The sequence below is a fragment of the Sphaeramia orbicularis genome, chromosome 3 (assembly GCF_902148855.1).
Source record: "Sphaeramia orbicularis chromosome 3, fSphaOr1.1, whole genome shotgun sequence".
Taxonomy (NCBI): Eukaryota; Metazoa; Chordata; class Actinopteri; order Kurtiformes; family Apogonidae; genus Sphaeramia; species Sphaeramia orbicularis.
This window is the reverse complement of record NC_043959.1, coordinates 24,695,623-24,717,847: the sequence shown is the minus strand read 5'-3', so window position 1 is coordinate 24,717,847 and position 22,225 is coordinate 24,695,623. Positions and strand designations below refer to the sequence as shown.

General features: G+C 34.0%; 1 protein-coding gene across 1 annotated transcript in view; it reads right to left on the bottom strand.

Annotated features, from left to right (window-relative positions):
- Positions 1–22,225, bottom strand: part of adamtsl3 (ADAMTS-like 3) — a 786,695-nt gene that overhangs the window by 282,059 nt on the left and 482,411 nt on the right. The window contains exon 7 of the mRNA XM_030126022.1: positions 18,822–18,948. Coding sequence (XP_029981882.1) covers positions 18,822–18,948 — 127 coding nt within the window. The remainder of the gene's footprint in view (positions 1–18,821; positions 18,949–22,225) is intronic.

The window sequence follows — 22,225 nt, the reverse complement described above, 5'->3', positions numbered from 1 at the left end:
ATCTTACCTTACCTTATCTTCCTTTACCTCACCTTACCTTATCTTACCTTACCTCACCTCACCTTTCCTTACCTTATTTTTGCAGCTAGTCATTTAACTACAAAAAAAAATGTATTATCAAAAACCTGAACTACAGTAAGAAAACGCATTTAAACCATTTTGTATATTTTTTTTTGGGGGGGGGGGCTCCACTATCCCCACAATCCAGGACTAAGCAATTCAGTAAACAGATGAATAAATGAAAGTATAAGTATATAAGGAACAATGAGTCAAATATACCCTAAGGACCAGAAGTGTCACAATAACTGACTCAAACAGGCCTGACGCAGACAGACTCCATCTTATCTTATCTCCAGTCTTATCACTAAAACCAGCTATTACGAGTATGGCGTCCCATGTCGGAAGGCTTCAGGCGTGTACCTCTACGTTCCAGCGCTGACGTGGCTTTCGTATCGGTTAATTGCCATCATCTGTTTACATGTACTCCACTGTCTGCCGCTGTGAGGCCGACCACGTCCGGTGTCACATTCGTGTACGTTGTCGGCGTGGACGTCTTAATCTTCCGCTCTCATCTTGTTTTTTGCTGTTGTCGTTAGCTGCCGCTGCCTTTTCCAAACGTCTCCATTATGTGGCACATCATTAATTTCTTATAACACGGGGATTAACTCCTGGTAGTATCGTCGCTACTATCATGGGGAGTTTCCTTAAACATCCAAGGCTTTTCTGACAAAAATAAGGCTTTCATCATTTACTGCCAATCACTGCTCCATTGCATCTCTGATTGAACTTCGTCATCTTCAAACCATGTCCTTTATAAAATTCATCGTTTTGCTGCCAATGTTCACATCCTCTGTGTTTGATGTGTTCTTAACTCATAAGAACCCAGTGTTACTTTTGTGGCAGTTCCCAAATATTTAACCTTCCTTTAGTGATTCATCACTATTTATTGCAATATTATCATGTGTATTTTGTGTTTTTTAAGTAAAAATCTGGTATTTTCCTACATTTAACCCTTTCATGCATTGTGGTCAAGCCTGGATTAACCATATGGGCAACTGGGCAATTGCCCAGGGGCCCGCGACCTCTGAAGGGCCCTGGGTAGCTCAGGCATAATGAAAATATCTGGTTATCTTTTTCTTATAAATGAAACTGTCCGCTGCCCGGAGCCATTGCACTGCACAGAAACCCTGCTCCTGCTGTCTGGGACCGTGAGCTGAGACCTTCTCCTCACTGGTCAGTCCAAAAAGCGAATCAGCGGTGACGCAAATCAACATGCGTGCACTGAACGGGGTGTGAGACGTCAAGAACTACGCGATATACGCGACGTACGCGAATCAAAACATTGCAAACATGGAGAAGCAGCTAAGTGGGAGCGCCAAACGAAAATTAAAAAAGGACAGGGACATTAAAAATTAGAAATTTAAACATGCACTTCCCCATCATTTAGAATACAAATTTTGTATTGGTCAGATAATTATTTCTTTGAGAGAAATTGACGGTTTTCCAGATGTTTATAGTATTTAGTATATGTAGTACTTAGTATTAAAATGTTTAACCCTTGCCTTGACATGCCTTGAATTGTGATGTGTTTTCTGTTTAAAAGTTAAACTGGGACCAGAATGTTTATTTTAGCAGATTATACTGCATTATATTTATTTTTTTCCTTGTGGTGGCTCCATGAAAATGTTGAGATATGTTTATTGTTGAGAGAAAGCAGATTTCAAGATGTTTACATTGCACTTACTTTAACTCTCTTGTTGAATTCTGAGGTGACAAAGGGATTTCTGTTTAAAATTCATATCTGATTCTATCAGATTATGTTTGTGTTTTGTCTGTGGGCTTTTTCTGACAATTCAATACATTTGTGTTGGCAAAAAGTGTTCTTAAATAAATACTGGATACTTTGGAAATGGTTTCTTATTTATTTTTTGTGAAAATGGAGGACACTTCCCACTCTTTCTAATGTAGTGGATCAATTTTAGATTATACTTTACTTATACTTTTAAACTTTTAAAGCTTTTAAGTTCTTAACCGTTATGCCTAAATATTTATTTTAATATTCTTATTATCACTATATTTTTCTTCTAAGTCTTATTTATATACTATTGTGTTTTTATCTTGTTTATGCTAGATTGCACTGGGGGGGAGGCCTGTATAATTTCATTATAACATGAGTACAATGACAATAAAGTTTATTCTATTCTATTCTATTCTATTCTATTCTATTCTATTCTATTCTATTCTATTCTATTCTACTGATGCTAATGTGTTTTGTTTTCATGTCATCATATGCAAGTGAGTGGCCTTGACAAGAGGCTATAGTGGTGCACTTGTAGTTCTACGAGCATTTACACATTTGTACATCAAAATGCATTTGATGATAGTTAGATATTGAAGTATGGGGTATATTTACATATATTCCTGGAATTTATTCTGTATTTTGCCAGATTATAGGGATCCTGGGGTTGTGATGATGGGGCCCTTGAGTATTGTTGCCCAGGGTACAATGAAGTGTTAATCCGGCCCTGATTGTGCTCACTACAGCGGACAGTTATTCTCCCGCTGTTCTCTTGTATATTTATAGGTTTTGTTGTTATAGTTCCATATGAGCCAACACAATGGACACTTATGCAACATCCCATAATACACTGCAATTCATACCATTACTATAACTTTGCTGTTCTTGATAAACCTGATCTGTACGAGCATGTTTAAGTGTAAATCAGTTGTTATTTGTTCGACAAAAAGAGTTGTTTTTTTTGGATATTATTTGAGGTAATAACTAACATTAGAGTATGTTAAAATGTGAGAAAACATCAAAGTAGCAGCCTTAAAAATGTTTTTATTTCATTGTTTTCATTTTACTTTCTGATATTGGGTTTTAAATACATGTTTCTTTACTTAAAAAATTAAATGAATGGACATTTTTGTAACTCCATTAAAAAAAAAAAAACTCAATCGCAATTTTTTTTTTATGCCTAAGGAGGTATAAAAACACTCCAGGAAAAAAAAATCTTGACTAAGGTTTTCATAATTCATGCATGAAAGGGTTAATTTACTACTCATAGATGTTTATAAAATCTCAGAATAAAATTGAGGGTAATTATATTAAAAAACAGAGAAAACTGAAGAAAAAGTGACTTTTTCAGTAAATCTGTCATTAACTGAACATAAACCCAATGTGTCCATCCACTGTCATTGATCCAACTCCATGGGTTTTTACTGGTGAATCAATGTTATAGAAGATGACTGTGTTTCCATGGTAACTACTACAGCGGACAGTTCCTCTCCCGCTGTTCTCTTGTATATTTATAGGTTTTGTTGTTATAGTTCCATATGAGCCAACACAATGGACACTAATGCAACATCCCATAATACACTGCAATTCAAACCATTACTTTAACTTTGCTGTTCTTGATAAACCTGATCTGCACGAACATGTTTAAGTGTAAATCAGTTGTTATTTGTTCGACAAAAAGGGTTGTTTTTTTGCACATTATTTGAGGTAATAACTAACATTAGTATGTTAAAATGTGAGAAAACATCAAATTAGCAGCCTTAAAAATGTTTTTATTTCATTGTTTTCATTTTACTTTCTGATATTGGGTTTTAAATACATGTTTCTTTACTTAAAAAATTAAATGAATGGACATTTTTGTAACTCCATAAAAAAAAAAAAAAAAAAAAAACTCTATCGCAATTTTTTTTTTATGCCTAAGGAGGTATAAAAACACTCCAGAAAAAAAAAAAAAATCTTGACTAAGGTTTTCATAATTCATGCATGAAAGGGTTAATTTACTACTCATAGATGTTTATAAAATCTCAGAATAAAATTGAGGGTAATTATATTAAAAAACAGAGAAAACTGAAGAAAAAGTGACTTTTTTTTTTTTAAGCAAATCTATCATTAACTGAACATAAACCCGGTGTGTCCATCCACTGTTATTTATAAAACTCCATGGGTTTTACTTTTAAATCAATGTTGTAGAAGATGACAGTGTTTCCACGGTAACTACAGAGCCTCTGAACGTCCAAATGGGTCATATCTGATGACCATGAAAAGACGACAAACTGTATTTTACACCAATTATTTACATTTGTTGATGAGCGGATCATCAGGTATTCAACTGTTCTGATCAGTGGTTTTGTTGGTGATTGGCAAATTCGCTTAATTTTGATTAAATGCATCAAAATCATACACTCTGACCAATAAATATTAACCCATAAAGACCCAGTGCTGCTTTAGTGGCAGTTCCCAAATGAAATTTTCCCTATTTTTAACCTTTCTTAAATGATTTCTCACCATTTATTCTAATATTATGCTCTGTATTTTGCTTTTATAAGTGAAAATTGGGTATTTTCCTTGATTTAATTCACTGATTATGTAGATTTTCATAAAAGCTCAGATTAAAGTTTGGGGTGATTATATCCAAAACAGAGAAAATTGAAGATTTTTTTTTTTTTTTCTTTTTCTGCAAATTATATCATTAACCCTTTTATGCATACTAGTCACTACAGTGGACAGCTATTGTTCTCTTGTTAAATTCATGGGTTTTGTTGTTTAAGTTTCATATTATCCAACACAGTGGACATGTAATGCATCATCCCATACACTGTAATTCACACCATTACTGTAACTTTGCTGTTCGTGATAAACCTGATCTGCAGTAATATGTTTTAATGTAAATCCATTGTTAATTGTTATGAGACTATTAATAAAAGTTGTCTTAATCAAAAAGTTTTTTTTTTTTGCATAGTATCTCCATGAAGTGAGTAATAACTAGTATTAGAGTATGTTAAAATGTGAGAAAACATTAGCTACATGAAAAATTTTAGTATTTCATAGTTTTCACACTTTCTGATGATGGGTTTTAAATACATGTTTCTTTGCTTCAAAAATTAAATGCATGGTGTTCAGATGAGTGGACATTTTTGTAACTCCATGAAAAATAAGTTCATAAAAAACAACAACAAAAAAAATTCAATCGCATTGTTTTTTCATGCCTAAAGAGGAATAAAAACAGTAAAAAAAAAAAAAAAAATTCTGGACTAATTAATTCATGCATGAAAGGGTTAACTGAACATAAAATAAGTTTCTCCATCCACTGTCATTGATCCAACTCTAGGGGTTTTACTTTTAAATCAGTGTTGTAGGAGATAACAGTGTTTCCACGGTAACTACAGAGCCTCTGAACGTCCAAATGGGTCATATCTGATGACCATGAAAAGACGAAAAACTGTATTTTACACCAATTATTTACATGTGTTGATGAGTGGATCATCAGGTATTCAACTGTTCTGATCAGTGGTTTTGTTGGTGATTGGCAGATTTGCTTAATTTTGATTAAATGCATCAAAATCATACACTCAAACCAATAAATATTAACCCATAAAGACCCAGTGCTGCTTTAGTGGCAGTTCCCAAATGAAATTTTCTCTATTTTTAACCTTTCTTAAATGATTTCTCACCATTTATTCTAATATTATGCTCTGTATTTTGCTTGTATAAGTGAAAATTGGGTATTTTCCTTGATTTAATTCACTGATTATGTAGATTTTCATAAAAGCTCAGATTAAAGTTTGGGGTGATTATATCCAAAACAGAGAAAATTGAAGATTTTTTTTTTTTTTCTTTTTCTGCAAATTATATCATTAACCCTTTTATGCATACTAGTCACTACAGTGGACAGCTATTGTTCTCTTGTTAAATTCATGGGTTTTGTTGTTTAAGTTTCATATTATCCAACACAGTGGACATGTAATGCATCATCCCATACACTGTAATTCACACCATTACTGTAACTTTGCTGTTCGTGATAAACCTGATCTGCAGTAATATGTTTTAATGTAAATCCATTGTTAATTGTTATGAGACTATTAATAAAAGTTGTCTTAATCAAAAAGTTTTTTTTTTTTTTTGCATAGTATCTCCATGAAGTGAGTAATAACTAGTATTAGAGTATGTTAAAATGTGAGAAAACATTAGCTACATGAAAAATGTTATGATTTCATAGTTTTCACACTTTCTGATGATGGGTTTTAAATACATGTTTCTTTGCTTCAAAAATTAAATGCATGGTGTTCAGATGAGTGGACATTTTTGTAACTCCATGAAAAATAAGTTCATAAAAAACAACAACAAAAAAAAATTCAATCGCATTGTTTTTTCATGCCTAAAGAGGAATAAAAACAGTAAAAAAAAAAAAAAAAAAAAAAAAAATTCTGGACTAATTAATTCATGCATGAAAGGGTTAACTGAACATAAAATAAGTTTCTCCATCCACTGTCATTGATCCAACTCTAGGGGTTTTACTTTTAAATCAGTGTTGTAGGAGATAACAGTGTAACTACAGAGCCTCTGAACGTCCAAATGGGTCATATCTGATGACCATGAAAAGACGAAAAACTGTATTTTACAGTAATTATTTATATGGATTGATAGGATTAGTGGATCAACAGGTATTAAACAGTTTAAATCAGTTTTATTTAACATTGCAGATCAGTAAATGCTTTTGGTCGAGGGTGGATGTGCTACTTTTGTGACTGTTCACAAATTAATTTTTTCTCTCTATTTAACCTTTCTTAAGTGATTTATTACCATTTATTACAGGGGTGTCAAACTCATTTTAGTTCAAGGGCCACATTCAGCCTAATTTGATCTCCAGTGGACCGGACCAATAAAATAACAGCATAATAGCCTATAAATAATGACAACTCCAATTTTTTAGTGCAAAAAATAACATTAAATGATGAAACTACTTCTATCCAAAACAAAAAAGATGTGAATAACTAGAAAAAAACTGAAATTTATGAAGAAAAATAAGTACAATTTGATCAATATTGTGCCTCAACTTACGATTTATACATGCGCATTATGGATCAGATTTACCAAGGCACAAAACAGGCAGAATGTTAAAATTACACTTATTTCTCTTTACACATTTCAGGTTGATCATATTTGTTCAGGTTACTGACATCTTATTGTTAAAGGATATCAGAATTTAATGTTCTTTGCTATAAATCAAAGAGAAAACATTGATGTTGCCATTATTTAGAGGCATAATATCATATGATTTTTCTCACATTAAACCAAGACGAAAATTTGAAGACATTATTTCTGGGTTATTATGCTGTTATTTTTGAGTTTGATGCCCTTGACTGTTAACCCTTTCATGCATGAATTATGAGAACCTTAATCAACATTTTTTTTCCTGAGTGTTTTTATTCCTCTTTAGGCATGAAAAAAAAAAAAACAATGTGATTGATTTTTTTTTTTTTTTTTTTTTTTTAAATCAACCTGTTTTTCATGGAGTTACAAACATGTCCACTCAGCTACACCATGAATTTTATTCTTGAAGCAAAGAAACATGTATTTAAAACCCAATATCATAAAGTGATATGAAAACAGTGACATTAAACCATGTTTAATGCAGCTAATCTGATGTTTTGTCACATTTTAACATATTCTAATTCTAGTTATTACTCACTTAATGGAGATAATATGCAAAAAATAAATATTAACAATTGATTTCCACTCAAGAACCAATCAAGAACAGCAAAGTTACAATAATGGTATGAATTGCAGTTTATGAGATGATGCATTAGTGTCCACTGTGTTGGTTGATATGGAAATAAAACAACAAAACCCATGAATATACAAGAGAACAGCTGTAGAGTAACTGTCCACTGTAGTGACCACTATGCATGAAAAGGTTAATATCTTCAGGGTAATTTTTGCATTTTACACTTTGTAAATTCATCTTTCGGGCCAGGTTGGATCCTTTGGCGGGCCAGATTTGGCCCCCGGGCCACATGTTTGACACCTATGATTTATTATAATATTATAATTTTAGCCAGAATTCCAAAACAAGAAAGAGAAGATCTGATGGATAAAACTGTGGTTCAACAGTCAGCGTTTGCAGCTCAAACAGACAGAAGTGCATTTAATAAATAGATTTAACTTCAACAGTTCAACAGTGGGTTTGGACGCTACAGAACTTGAACATTTAAATGCATCGATAATCCCTTAAACACATGCATTTACTGTCTGAATCTACCCCCGTCCAGGTGTCTAGATGTAAACTTTAACTAAAGCCAACATCATCACAGAGCTGAAGTCCTGCAGCTTTAGTCTGCACCCAGAGATTCAGTCCTCCAGGGCCCAGTAAACTGGTCCAGCTATGATCTATTATCGAAGTGCCTCTGCCTCTGCCAGCTCGGCTAAATGATCTGGCAGGAAGCAGCGTGTCATCACTAACTTTTGGACAGACCCAATGTTTTTTTTGTTAAAGTTTTCATTAAAGTTATTTTTTATGTTTCCTCCTAAATCTACAGTCCTGGCTTTGTAAAGTCCCAGGGATAACAGCATGAAAACGCCTACATCTGCCCACTGCAACTCCAGTTCCTGTATTTCTTTTTCGTCTCAGTCCTCGGGACACTGTTCCGCTTTTGGAGCGTGAAGGAGAATTCTTGCATGAGGGTAGATGACTTACAAGCAACTGGCGATCGCAGAAAAACCTTATGCTAAGAACTCAAGCCGTCCAACAACAATAGAGACTCTTTCCACTGCAAATCCAGACCCACAAAACCAGCTTTATGTTGGTCATTACGGCACAGGGTGGTGAATATTTGTTAACTTCATGTATTTGATGCTAAATTTGAGTTAATTCATTCATTTTCTGAACCTGCTTTATCCTCATTAGGGTCACGGGGGTCGCTTGGAGCCTATCCCAGCTACATAGGGGCGAAGGCGGGGTACACCCTGGACAAGTCACCAGTTCATCTCAGGGCTGACATATAGAGACAAACAATCACTCTTACATTCACACCTATGGGAGATTTAGATTAACCAATTAACCTATTAGTGCATGTCTTTGGATGGTGGGAGGAAGCCGGAGTACCCGGAGAGAACCCACACAGACACGGGGAGAACATGCAAACTCCACACAGAAAGGTCCCACCCCCGTCGACTGGTGTTGGAATCGACCTTCTTGCTGTGAGGCATGAGTGCTAACCACTCCCCAATTTTTTTTTTTTTTTTTGAGTTTTGAGTTAATGTGTTGAAGTTTAGGAAAACACATATAAAACCAGAATACAAAAAAACTGGTCATTAGACCGATAAATAATGCAGGATATAGAGCATACAAATGAAGTTTTTATAAGATTACAAACTCTAAAATTTCAGATTTGATTCAGATTAAAACAGCACAACTAATATTTAAAGCAAAATTACTTCCACTTCCATTACTTTTGAAGTGCTTCCAATTAAAATACTGAAATTGTTCTATATCTAAGAACCAGCTATGGGTTTTCTGTCCATGTTTGTGGACAAGAGTTTTGCAGCTTTATACCAAAAAAAAACAAAAAACTGTGTGAATGTGAGAGTGATGGTTTGTCTCTATATGTCAAAGGTGTGCCCTGCCTTTGCCCATAAGGAGCTGGGCTAGACTCCAGTGACCCCCCATGACCCTAGTGTGGATAAAGTGGGTTCAGAAAATGAATGAATGAATGATTGAATGAAAAACAAACTGTCCACTGCAAAGGACATTCTACACTGAACAAAAATATAAATGCCCCACTTTTGTTTTTGCTCCCATTTTTCATGAGCTGAACTCAAAGATCTAAAACTTTTTCTGTGTACACACAAGGTTTATTTCTTTCAAATATTGTTCACAAATCTGTCTAAATGTGTGTTAGTGAACACTTCTTCTTTGCTGAGATAATCCATCCACCTCACAGGTGTGGCATATCAAGATGCTGATTAGACAACATGATTTTTGCACAGGTGTGCCTTAGGCTGGCCACAATAAAAGGCCACTCTAAAATGTGCAGTTTTATCACACAGCACAATACCACAGATGTCACAAGTTTTGAGGGAATATGCAATTGGCATGCTGACTTCAGGAATCTCCACCAGAGCTTTTGCCTGTGAATTGAATGTTCATTTCTCTACCATAAGCCATCTCCAAAGCTGTTTCAGAGAATTCATGAAGAAGACCGTGCGAGGAAAATGGTGGTCACACCAAATACTGACTGGTTTTCTGACCCCCCTGGACCACCCAGTACAGTAAAAGTGCACATTTTAGAGTGGCCTTTTATTGTGGCCAGCCTAAATCACACCTGTGCAATAATCCTGCTGTCTAATCAGCATCTTGATCTGCCACACCTGTGAGGTGGATGGATTATCTCAGCAAAGGACAAAGGAGAAGTGCTCACTAACACAGATTTAGACAAATTTATGAACAATATTTGAGAGAAATAGGCCTTTTGTGTACATAGAAAAGTTTTAGATCTTTGAGTTCAGCTCATGAAAAACGGGAGCAAAAACAAAAGTGTGGCATTTATATTTTTGTTCAGTGTACAGGGTGGGGAAGCAAAATTTACAATGCACATTTAGTTGTTTTTTCTCAGCAGGCACTACGTCAATTGTTTTGAAACCAAACATATATTGATGTCATAATCATACCTAACACTATTATCCATACCTTTTCAGAAACTTTTGCCCATATGAGTAATCAGGAAAGCAAACGTCAAAGAGTGTGTGATTTGCTGAATACACTCGTCACACCAAAGGAGATTTCAAAAATAGTTGGAGTGTCCGTAAAGACTGTTTATAATGGAAAGAAGAGAATGACTATGAGCAAAACTATTACGAGAAAGTCTGGAAGATACTATTAAAGACGAATGGGAGAAGTTGTCACCTGAATATTTGAGGAACACTTGCGCAAGTTTCAGGAAGCGTGTGAAGGCAGTTATTGAGAAAGAAGGACACATAGAATAAAAACATTTTCTATTATGTCAATTTTCTTGTGGCAAATAAATTCTCATGACTTTCAATAAACTAATTGATCATACACTGTCTTTCAATCCCTGCCTCAAAATATTGTAAATTTTGCTTCCCCACCCTGTATATTTAAAAAAAAAAAAAAAATGCATCTCAAAAACAGTTGCATCCTGATATTTACAATATAGGTAATTATTTAATTAAAAAAAGCCCAAACTTGTACATTCCTGGGTCTCAGGGGGATACTTTAAGAGGGAAAATGCATTGTGTGAGAACAACTGTAAAAAGGATGTGTGTGTTTCAATCCCAGGGGTTAAATTATGAAACAGTCAAACAGATGAATTAAAGTAAAGTGAGAAAATAAATAAGTTTAAAGGAATTTAGTAAATACAATTTTTAAATAAATATGAGGAAAAGCAGTTTAATCCAGGACGGTAATGTCAGTGTTTAAAGAAAGAAATAGGCTTGTGTTGTTTTGTCTATCTATCTATCTATCTATCTATCTATCTATCTATCTATCTATCTATCTATCTATCTATCTATCTATCTATCTATCTATCTATCTATCTATCTATCTATCTATCTATCTATCTATCTATCTATCTATCTATCTATCTATCTATCTATCTATCTGACATTTTTTAATTTTAATCCTACCTTTTCAGGTGTTTTAAAATGATGTTTAACTGAGGCTTTTAGTGAATAAATATTCTGAATTCAGGGTGAATGCTTTATCTTTTGCTGCACTTCAAGGTTTTTATCAATATCTAATGAAACCCCATGAGACACAGCAGAAAAACACTGTCTTTCCTCAAAATAACAGTGTTTGAAAGAGAATCAGTTATTAGAGGTATTATACCAGGATGGTCTGCTTTGACTTGTGTTTACCTAGAATGTGGATTTATGTGTTAAAAGTGAAGGATAAAAAAGGAAAAGATGATAAAAAAACACAAAAACACAATGAAAACTTCCATGTAAATATGTTAAACATTTGATTTTACAAAAAAGTTACTCAATCCAATATGGCCGCCACCTGATGTTGTGTGGATTTGTTGCTGGTATTATTTGTGCTGTCGTTGTTTATGATATTTTGCTCACATTTTCCTTTCTTATATCTCTCATTTCATATCTCATCTTTATTTTATTTCATTGTAATTTCTTCCTTTTTTTTTCTCTTCTGCCCAGTTCACTCAGTTCTGGTTCAGTTCTAGTTATTGTTACTATTATAATTATCACCATGGTTGTTATTGTCAATATTCTCTTGTGAGGGTCGTCGCCATCTTCTTCTTCCTTTTTCTCCACCCTTCACTCTCTGCTTCTCTCCTCCCCTTTTCTTCTCCTCCCTGTTCCTTCATGTCAGGTCTGGCATCGAAATGTGGTTCAACGAAACTCATAATGAAGACAGTAGAATATCAAGGGGAGTTTTATATACTTTATGAAGTTACTCTTGGCAAAGCAAATTTGCTCAGCACCAAAAAGGCAGCCAGACTACCATTCTGCTGTTAGGATCCTGGACAAGATAAGTTAGGAAAAAAAAAACAAAAAAAAACAACAATTTGGCCGTCATTCAGTGATGCCACGATATGCAAATTAGATGAGTACATTTAGTCGCATCATAAACGCTTCTGTGTTAGCCACAGGGCTAGCTTTGTGACGTGCATGGATTTTGTTGTTCTTTTTGTTGTTTTTTTGTTTTTGTTTTTGTTTTACACATATCTTTATTAAAGTTTTAAGACTCTACATATCTTTTCTGGCATGAATTGGTAACATTATGTAGATCTCTCTTGAGCATAAACCCCCAGAATCACAAGCCCTCCCCATGGTTTTCACACAATTTATGAGTAAATACATGTTTCTGTGCGTCAAAAATTAAACATGTGGTGTCCAGCTGAGTGGACATTTTTGCAACTTCATGAAAAATAGGTTCATAAGAATTTTTTTTCATTATTATTTTTTTTATGTATTTTTAAAATTTTTTAAAATTATTTTTATTTATTTATTTTTCAGAAGAAAATTTTCAATCGCATTGTTTTTCCATGCCTAAAGAGGGATAAAAACACTCAGGAAAAAAATTCAATCAAGGTTCTCATAATTCATGCATGAAAGGGTTAAAGGTCCTGTGCACAGAATTAGTTTAAAGTGGATTGCAGCGACACCTTCGGCCAGAATCAGTGGTGTTTTTAAGGGACAAAGACTCCACTTCCCATGAGCACTAGCACCTACTGTTGTAAGGGCTTAACTCTGGCCAAGGTGTTTTGAAGCTGATGAATGAGGAGCGGATCCTCTTTCCAACTCTGCATTTCTTTTTTCCAGACAGCAACTTGCAGGTGCAAAGTGACGTTTGAAACGAGACAACAAGCAAACTTCACAAAGTCTGTTTGAAGCGTAGTTTAGTAACTGGGGTGAAAACAAAAGTGAAACCCAGCTGGAAGTCAGACTCCTGCTTCTATGTCTGTTTTCCTCCGGAGCTCTGCAGTGTTCCACACAGACTGATGTTTAACCCTCCAGTATCTGGGTGCGCCTTTTAGGCACACTTTGCACTTTGTGTCAAACAACTGCATATTATTTTTCACAATTTAAATAAGGTTAGAATTCAAAAGTTAATTTGCATGGTCCTTTAAATTCTGGCCTCCAACTAAAATGTGCACATTGTAAACAAAAGAAAATTACAAAACTAGCATCTGTCTCCCAAGCGTACCTAAAACGCACTGTTTCTTCCATTTGATATGTATGATTAGGGCTGACCTTGATTTACAAACATAAAATCAAATTAGAGCAGAAAAATAAATCAATATATAATATTTAATAGTTTGATTTATAGGTGTGTATTTTACGCACACTTGGTGACAGATGCTAGTATTTTTGAACATTTGACCCAAAAATAATAATGCAAATTAGCCAGTGTTACTGTTAATCATTGACATATGCCAGACTGCAAAACTTAAATAATATGTGATCCACTTTTTATGTAGTACATTGAAAAAAACACATTTTTTTGTGTTTTTTTGCATCCAAAAAAATGGTTTGTTTACATTACAAACACGGGATTTAAAGGGTTAAAAAATGCAACAATTATTGAGTATTTGGTATTTTTATTTACGTCTCAAATTGATGTAATAAAAAAAAGTGTAAAAGAATTAAAAACAAACTGTATGAAATTTTTTTGACATTATTCCACGAGTGTGCCAAAATGGCACACTTGGTGCTTAGTAAGGGCCTTGGTGGATGGGATACCAGAGGGTTAAGACCTGTCCCAATAATATACATTTGCTCTAGCTTTTCCACAAAGTATTCAGTCATTTTCGTAAATGACTTCAGTCATTCAACATCTTCCTCATTCTGCATTAGCAGTTCAGCTCTAGCTGCTTCAGCCTTCTGTATTCACAGTATTCTACTTTAATAACTGTCCTGTTCCTGAAGGACAGTTTAGTATCCAGGCCCCGACATGAACATTCAACTCTATACAGAACCATTTCAGTCTCACCTTCCAAAGCCTTTAGTTTGGGACTGAAACAATGCTCCAGATAAAACAGATTACAAGAGAACAGCTGTAGAATAGCTGTCCACTGTAGTGACCACTATGTATGAAAGGGTTAATTTAAGATATTTGACAGAATACTTCAGCTCTGAGCCAATACCAGGGCTATATACATATACATATACATATACAGGGTGGGGAAGCAAAATTTACAATATTTTGAGGCAGGGATTGAAAGACAGTGTATGACCAATTAGTTTATTGAAAGTCATGAGAATTTATTTGCCACAAGAAAATGTACATAATAGAAAATGTTTTTATTCTATGTGTCCTCCTTCTTTCTCAATAACTGCCTTCACACGCTTCCTGAAACTTGTGCAAGTGTTCCTCAAATATTCGGGTGACAACTTCTCCCATTCTTCTTTAATAGTATCTTCCAGACTTTCTCGTAATAGTTTTGCTCATAGTCATTCTCTTCTTTCCATTATAAACAGTCTTTATGGACACTCCAACTATTTTTGAAATCTCCTTTGGTGTGACGAGTGCATTCAGCAAATCACACACTCTTTGACGTTTGCTTTCCTGATTACTCATATGGGCAAAAGTTTCTGAAAAGGTATGGACAATAGTGTTAGGTATGATTAGGACATCAGTATATGTTTGGTTTCAAAACAATTGACGTAGTGCCTGCTGAGAAAAAAACAACTAAATGTTCATTGTAAATTTTGCTTCCCCACCCTGTACATATACATATACATATACATATACATATACATATACATATACATATACATATACATATACAGCATAAAATACAGATTAGTTCCAATATCAAATTCATTAACCTGTTTAACTATTTAAATGCTGAGCAGCAGTGAAACCATTCAAACAGGCCTAGACCTCAGTGGAAAATGCATTTTCATCTCACACATATTTATAATATGGATATTTGTTCTGGTTTTTGCCCCAACATTAGTCAGAAATGCTGACAAATAAATCTCCCATTTCATCTATGCATCTGTGTATTGACTTTTTACATGAATAGTTTCATTCTCACAGACAAGAATGTTCAAGTTACATTAATATTTATATACATCTTGGTTGATTTGTTTATTTTGCAGCGTTCCACAAAACCACAGCAAGCAATGAATACTGATGCCCTTGTGAGAGTTTTTCAATCTAATCCCTCATGACAGATTGACTGATAAATACTCAGCATGTTTGTTGGCCTAAAATTAAAACAGAATATTAATTCTTAAAGACGTTTTTCTGCAGTTAGTGATTTTTCTCGTTAATAAGAAGATCGATCTCATGAAAATGTTTTGGCTGAAACACTTGTGAATTTAACCCATAAAGACCCAGAGCTACTTTTGTGGCAGTTTCCAAATGAAATGCTCTCTCTATGTAAAATTTATGAAGTGATTTATCACCATTTATTACATTTATTATCCTCTGTATTTTGCATTTTTCAATGAAAACCAAGTATTTTCCTATATTTAATTTACTGATTATGTAGACGTTCATAAAAGCTCAGAGTAAAATTGATTGATATGACATCACAAAAATAGAAAAGTGAAGAAAAAGTGACTTTTTCAGCAAAGATATCAATAATCAGATATCAGTAAAAAGAAGTGATTCGTGATTTCTTGAAATTAAACAAAGAGTAATTATAATTTCAGAGGTTTTCATATTTGTGAGTGGACTAAAGGGAGGAAAAATGAGAAATCTAGATGGACTGGGGTTGTGGGTGTGAAATTATGGAATGGACCTGATGATGCTTTTAAGTTATTCACTCCTTTGGCAAAGTTAAAAAAAAACAAAAACAAAACTTCGGTAACTACGGAGCCTCTGAACGTCCAAATGGGTCATATGTGATGACCATGAAAAGATGACAAACTGTATTTTACATCAATTATTTACATGTATTGATAGGATTAGTGGATCAACAGGTATTTAACACTTTACATCAGTAGATGCTTTTGGTCTAGGGTGGATGTGCTACTTTTGTGTCAGTTTCCAAATTAATTTGTCTCTCTATTTAACCTTTCTTAAGTGATTTATCAGCATTTATTGGAATATTATCCTCTGTATTTTTGCAGTTTTTCAGTGAAAGTCATGTATTTTCCTATGTTTCATTTATTGATCATGTTAAAAGCTCAGATTAAAGCTGATGGTTATTCCATCAAAAATGGAAAAAAGTGACTTTTTTGAAAAATATATCATTAACTGAACATAAACCAAGTGTCTCAATCCACTGTTATTTATAAAACTCCATGGGTTTTACTGGTGAATCAATGTTGTAGAGGATGACAGTGTTTCCACGGTAACTACAGAGCCTCTGAACGTCCAAATGGGTCATATCTGATGACTGTGAAAAGATGACAAACTATATTTTACACCAATTATTTACATGTATTTTTGGTCAGATTAGTGGATCAACAGTTATTTAACATTTTTGAAAAGGGCCGAGAGTGGATGTGCTACTGTTGTGTGTTTCCAAATGAAGTTTTCTCTCTATTTAACCTTTCTTTCTTTTTTATTTTTTTTAACCTTTCTTAAGTGATTTATCAGCATTTATTGTAATATTATCCTCTGTATTTTAGCATTTTTTCAGTGAAAATCATGTATTTTTCTATATTTCATTTATTTGTCATGTTAATGTTCATAAAAGCTTAGATTAAAGTTGAAGGTTATTACATCAAAAACTGAGAAAACTTAAGAAAAAGTGACTTTAAAAAAAAAAAAATAGATCATTAACTGAACATAAACCCAGTGTGTCCATCCACTGTTACTTATAAAACTACATGGGTTTTACTGGTGAATCAATGTTGTAGAGGATGACAGTGTTTCCACGGTAACTACGGAGCCTCTGAACATCCAAATGGGTCAATTCTGATGACCGTGAAAAGATGACAAACTGTATTTTACAGTAATTATCTACATGTATTGATAGGATTAGTGGGTCAACAGTTATTTAACATTTTAGAAAAGGGTCGAGGGTGGATGTGCTACTGTTGTGTCAGTTTCCAAATGAATTTGTCTCTCTATTTAACCTTTCTTAAGTGATTTATCAGCATTTATTGGAATATTATCCTCTGTATTTTAGCATTTTTTCAGTGAAAGTCATGTATTTTCCTATGTTTCATTTATTGATCATGTTAAAAGCTCAGATTAAAGTTGATGGTTATTACATCAAAAACAGAGAAAACTAAAAAAAAAGTGACTTTTTTTGAAAAATAGATCATTAATTGAACATGAACCCAGTGTCTCCATCCACTGTTATTTATAAAACTCCATGGGTTTTACTGGTGAATCAGTGTTGTAGAAGATGACGGTGTTTCCACGGTAACTACGGAGCCTCTGAACGTCCAAATGGGTCATATCTGATGACCACAAAAAGATGACAAACTGTATTTTACACCAATTATTTACATGTATTATTGATCAGATTAGTGAATCAACAGTTATTTAACATTTTAGAAAAGGGTCGTAGGTGGATGTGCTACTGTTGTGTGTTTCCAAATGAATTTTTCTCTCTATTTAACCTTTCTTTCTTTTTTATTTTTTTTAACCTTTCTTAAGTGATTTATCAGCATTTATTGTAATATTATCCTCTGTATTTTAGCATTTTTTCAGTGAAAGTCATGTATTTTCCTACGTTTCATTTATTGATCATGTTAAAAGCTCAGATTAAAGTTGATGGTTATTACATCAAAAACAGAGAAAACTAAAAAAAAAGTGACTTTTTTTGAAAAATAGATCATAAACCCAGTGTCTCCTTCCACTGTTATTTATAAAACTCAAATTTTACAGTAATTATCTCCACGTATTGATAGGATTAGTGGATCCAACATTTATTAAACATCTTACATCTGTAGATGGTTTTAGTTGCCGGTGGCTGTTTGGGTCTTTATAAGTTAATAACTTGATGGTAAATTTTTATGGGAACCTTCGAGAGACAGAAAATTCATTGTCTCATGAGTGATATAGCTCAGTCTGGTAGCGGGTGGGTGTCTGTAGCCAGATGGCATTTTAATAGTGCAGCTTTTGATAAATAAACGCTGGAAGCAATGAAAGAAGCGCGAGCCAAAGCAGCGATACTAGCTCCTGAAGGATCGCGGCCAACACAATGAGAAGCAATATGCAGCCAAGGCAGGTGAGAGCTCCAAAGCCCCGCGGACAGATGTCCAGCTTTGTTATGTATCTCCTAAAAAGCCTGAGTGGCAGGGTTGGCTGGGCATGGATACAGGGCAGGTTTTGTCTCCAGTTATGAAAGCGCTGGACTGAGATTAGGCCCGGCTGAGGGTCGGATTCTCTAAAACGACCCGGAAAGCTCCTGAGAAAAGCTATTTGTGGAGGGCTGGAAGACGACACGCTCGGTAACATTTGGTTTGGGGAAAGAGGGTATTTAAGATTTTAAACCCACGGTGTTAAGTATTAAGGATTAGTGTGCAGGACATGAAGCTTAAAAAAGGAACCTGAGTGGAAGAAGATATATACAGTATGTGTTGGAAACAGATGGGGAGGGGACAGGGAGTGCGTCAGCGGGTGTATACCTACATTCTTCTGGTGTAAGGTGGGGCAGGGCCTGACCTCGGACTAGCCGGCATGTGGAGCCGTCGCCCCCGCAGACGCCGCAGTTATCCTCCCTGGCACCGCTGGCCAGCTGGCGATCGCAACCCACCTCCTGCACCGAGAAAAAAAACAACAAAAAAAACCAAAACTTATTACAAATATACAATCACACACAGATATGAGGATGAGCATAAGATGAGCAGATGTTCAAATGAGGTCTGACGAAGAGTCTTTATTCACACGAGGCCGATGAACCTACAAATATATGGACAGAGTTTAGTTTTGATATGTAACAATAGTGGGTTTTCCATTGGACATCTGTGCGAAACTTTACCGATTTTTACTGAATGTTGAAAAAACAGATGCGCATAATGTCATTTTTTCCATTAAATCACAAATGCAATGATTTATTATTATTATTGTTATTATTATTATTATTATTATTATTATTATTATTGTTGTTGTTGTTGTTGTTGTTGTATTGATATTCATATAAAATAATAATTGCTATATAGAGATCATAAGGAATAGAGATTGGGGGTAGGAGTATATACATTTTTAACTTGCTCCCACTCCTTTTCAAGCATGTATGATTTCATTTCATTTATTCTTCTTCTTATTATTATTATTATTTAATTTGCTTATTTTTTCTTGTTTACTTATCAGCCTTTTTTGTACCAGTACTGATATTTTGTTGGTTGATTTTTGTTTTGATTTCACTGTCTACATGTTCAAAATAAAGATTTAAAATCAATCAATCAATTATCGTGAGATGTCATGAGAAGTCATTCCATAAACATGGCGACGAACGTAAAAATCATGTTGATTTACAGATAATCGTGGACCGCATTTTTGGAATAATCTATACAACCTGAACTTCAATCAACATCTTCTTTATCATTATTTAAAAAGCATCTGAAAAGGACTCTAATTAATGAATAAATGTAAGGCTGTATATCATTTAATTTGTATTTCTATTGTTTTTACTTTAGAGTATTTTTTCAGTTGTATTGTATTTTTAATTTTTTATTTTTTTCCTGTGTATTGTTTATTTCCGGGGAGATTTGGCATCTATTCTCTCGTGCACAATGGTGTAACTTTCATGTAATTTTTTTTTACATTTTTGTCTTGCTGTTTATGATGTGCAAATAAACAAAATAAAATAAAACAAATTATTATATAGTTTCATATAATTTTTTAAGTTTTATATAATTTCAGTTTCCTGGTGTGTCCACACATATTGCCCCATGTTTCTTTTAAAACTCTTCTTCTTCTCTTGTTGTAACATCCATCAACATCCTTCTTTTTTTTTTTTTTTTAATTCACGTGACTCTAGTTGTGGAAAAAGGTCTTTCCATTGGAGTTTTGCATGATATACTATTTGCACTACACCTGAAAAACCACCTGTTGCCAGTCCAAAAACTTTTAATCGAAAAATGAGAGTTTGGCAAAATTGCAAATTTTCCATTCGGTAAATTTTAATATACGAGTTATATTCGTGCAGTTGGAGGGTCAATGGAAAAGCGAGCAATGTTATGAAATGGACAGAGTTTAATTTTAAAGGATAGTTTGTAGATGTAAACATGTTCATAGTGTATTTTTTTTAAGCTTTTAATTTCATTTTGTAACTTTTTCACCTTAAGTTTGGAAAATATAATGTAGGCCTTTAGCACAGTATATCACTATGTTTACAGTCCAATTTCATTTTGTCATAAATATAATGTAATCTCCATTATGTAGATTGTGTCTGCATATAATCAACGTATAATCAATTATCAATTCATGTAATTTCAATAAAAATTATTTCTTGTTGTCCTAAAAGTTTCTTTTTTTTTTTTTTTTGCGATAACATTTTTATTTTCATTTTCATTTCCATTACACAAATGAAGTCCAACAGAGGCATTTCAGGGGATATAATATTACTAGAATGGATTCTCTGAACCAGAATACCAACAGTGGGCCCAAGACATAAGAACATGCCATGGGATACCATAGAACACAGTGATAGTATGATGATGATAAAAGAAAAGAAAAGTAAGGTTAATTACACACTCAAAAAATAAAAATGCATTCATAATCTACAAAAATAAAAGTTGAATTTGTTGCATATATTTTATCTGCATGCACCGTGTGAAGGACCGGTGACCTTTTCACACCCTCCCAGCAACCTTCATCCCACAGTGTGTTCTACGTTAATATTTAACAGGAATAGCATGAATATAAAACATAAACAACAAAATAAAAGAAGAAGCATGGGTAATCAGTTTCATCCCATTATTTTGTTTCAAGTCACAGGATCCCCGTGCACAGACTCAGGCAATACAAATGCATGACAAATCATGTGTGATCCCATCATTACGGTGCAGGAGAGGTCCTGAAAATCCCCAGGAGATGCAGTTGTTACCAATGTAAATGAGATTTCCTGGGTTTGAAAAACAACTGGCAACTTTTAGGATGATCAGGTTTAATCAAATGGTTAGACGAAAGGACCCGTTCTGAGAAATTTTTATCTTTGTATTATTATCTTGGAATTAAATATTACGCTTTAATTATTAAACACAGCATGCATAACAAAGTGAGAAACACAGGTTGGCTGAAGTCTACCCTCCAGTCGGGTTTTTATCAAATTTATTAATATACAAATTACATTCCAGCAAAAATAACCTTCATCTAACAATATTAAGTATTTGGTACCACTTCTTTTGTTTTATTTGTCATTAAAAAAAAAAAATAATAATAATCAATCCTGCTTGCTTATAGGATCTGCAATGTTCCTGCATCTCATCAGCATGTTCTATCAAAAATCACTAAGTTGTATTTGTGAGGTTGTCAGGTTCTGTCTTTATGTTCGAGTCCTGTGGTCTGGATGCAGATCAGTCTTCCAATAGAAGTGGGTGGAACTTTCACTGGAGGAGAACTCAACTAATTAAATCAAAGTTCATATGTGTTCAATAGTAATTAAACTGATATCTCTAATCATTTACATGTTATATAAAAATATGACCCATTATAAGTACAAGGAATTTTTTACTATTTCAAAAAAATCATCAAAAATGTTAAAATCTAAATTTGTCAAAACTGTGAACAAACTTTGTAGACATTGGCCCAACCAGTAGTTTCAGAGAAGATTGTTGAAATGTAGACATTGGTGATATTGAGTGTGACCCTTCAAGGTCACTTAAGGTCAAAGGTCACAAACCCAAATGAAAGTCCATATATGACTTCCTATCAGTGCTCAATAGGAACTATATTGATATCTGTAACCATTTCCATGTTATAAATAGGGATGGGAATTGAGAACCGGTTCCCAGTAGCTCGATTCCTTGGAATTGTTTGCCTGCCTGCTTATCGATTCCGCCTTCGTTGCACATGCATGATGATGTCACACG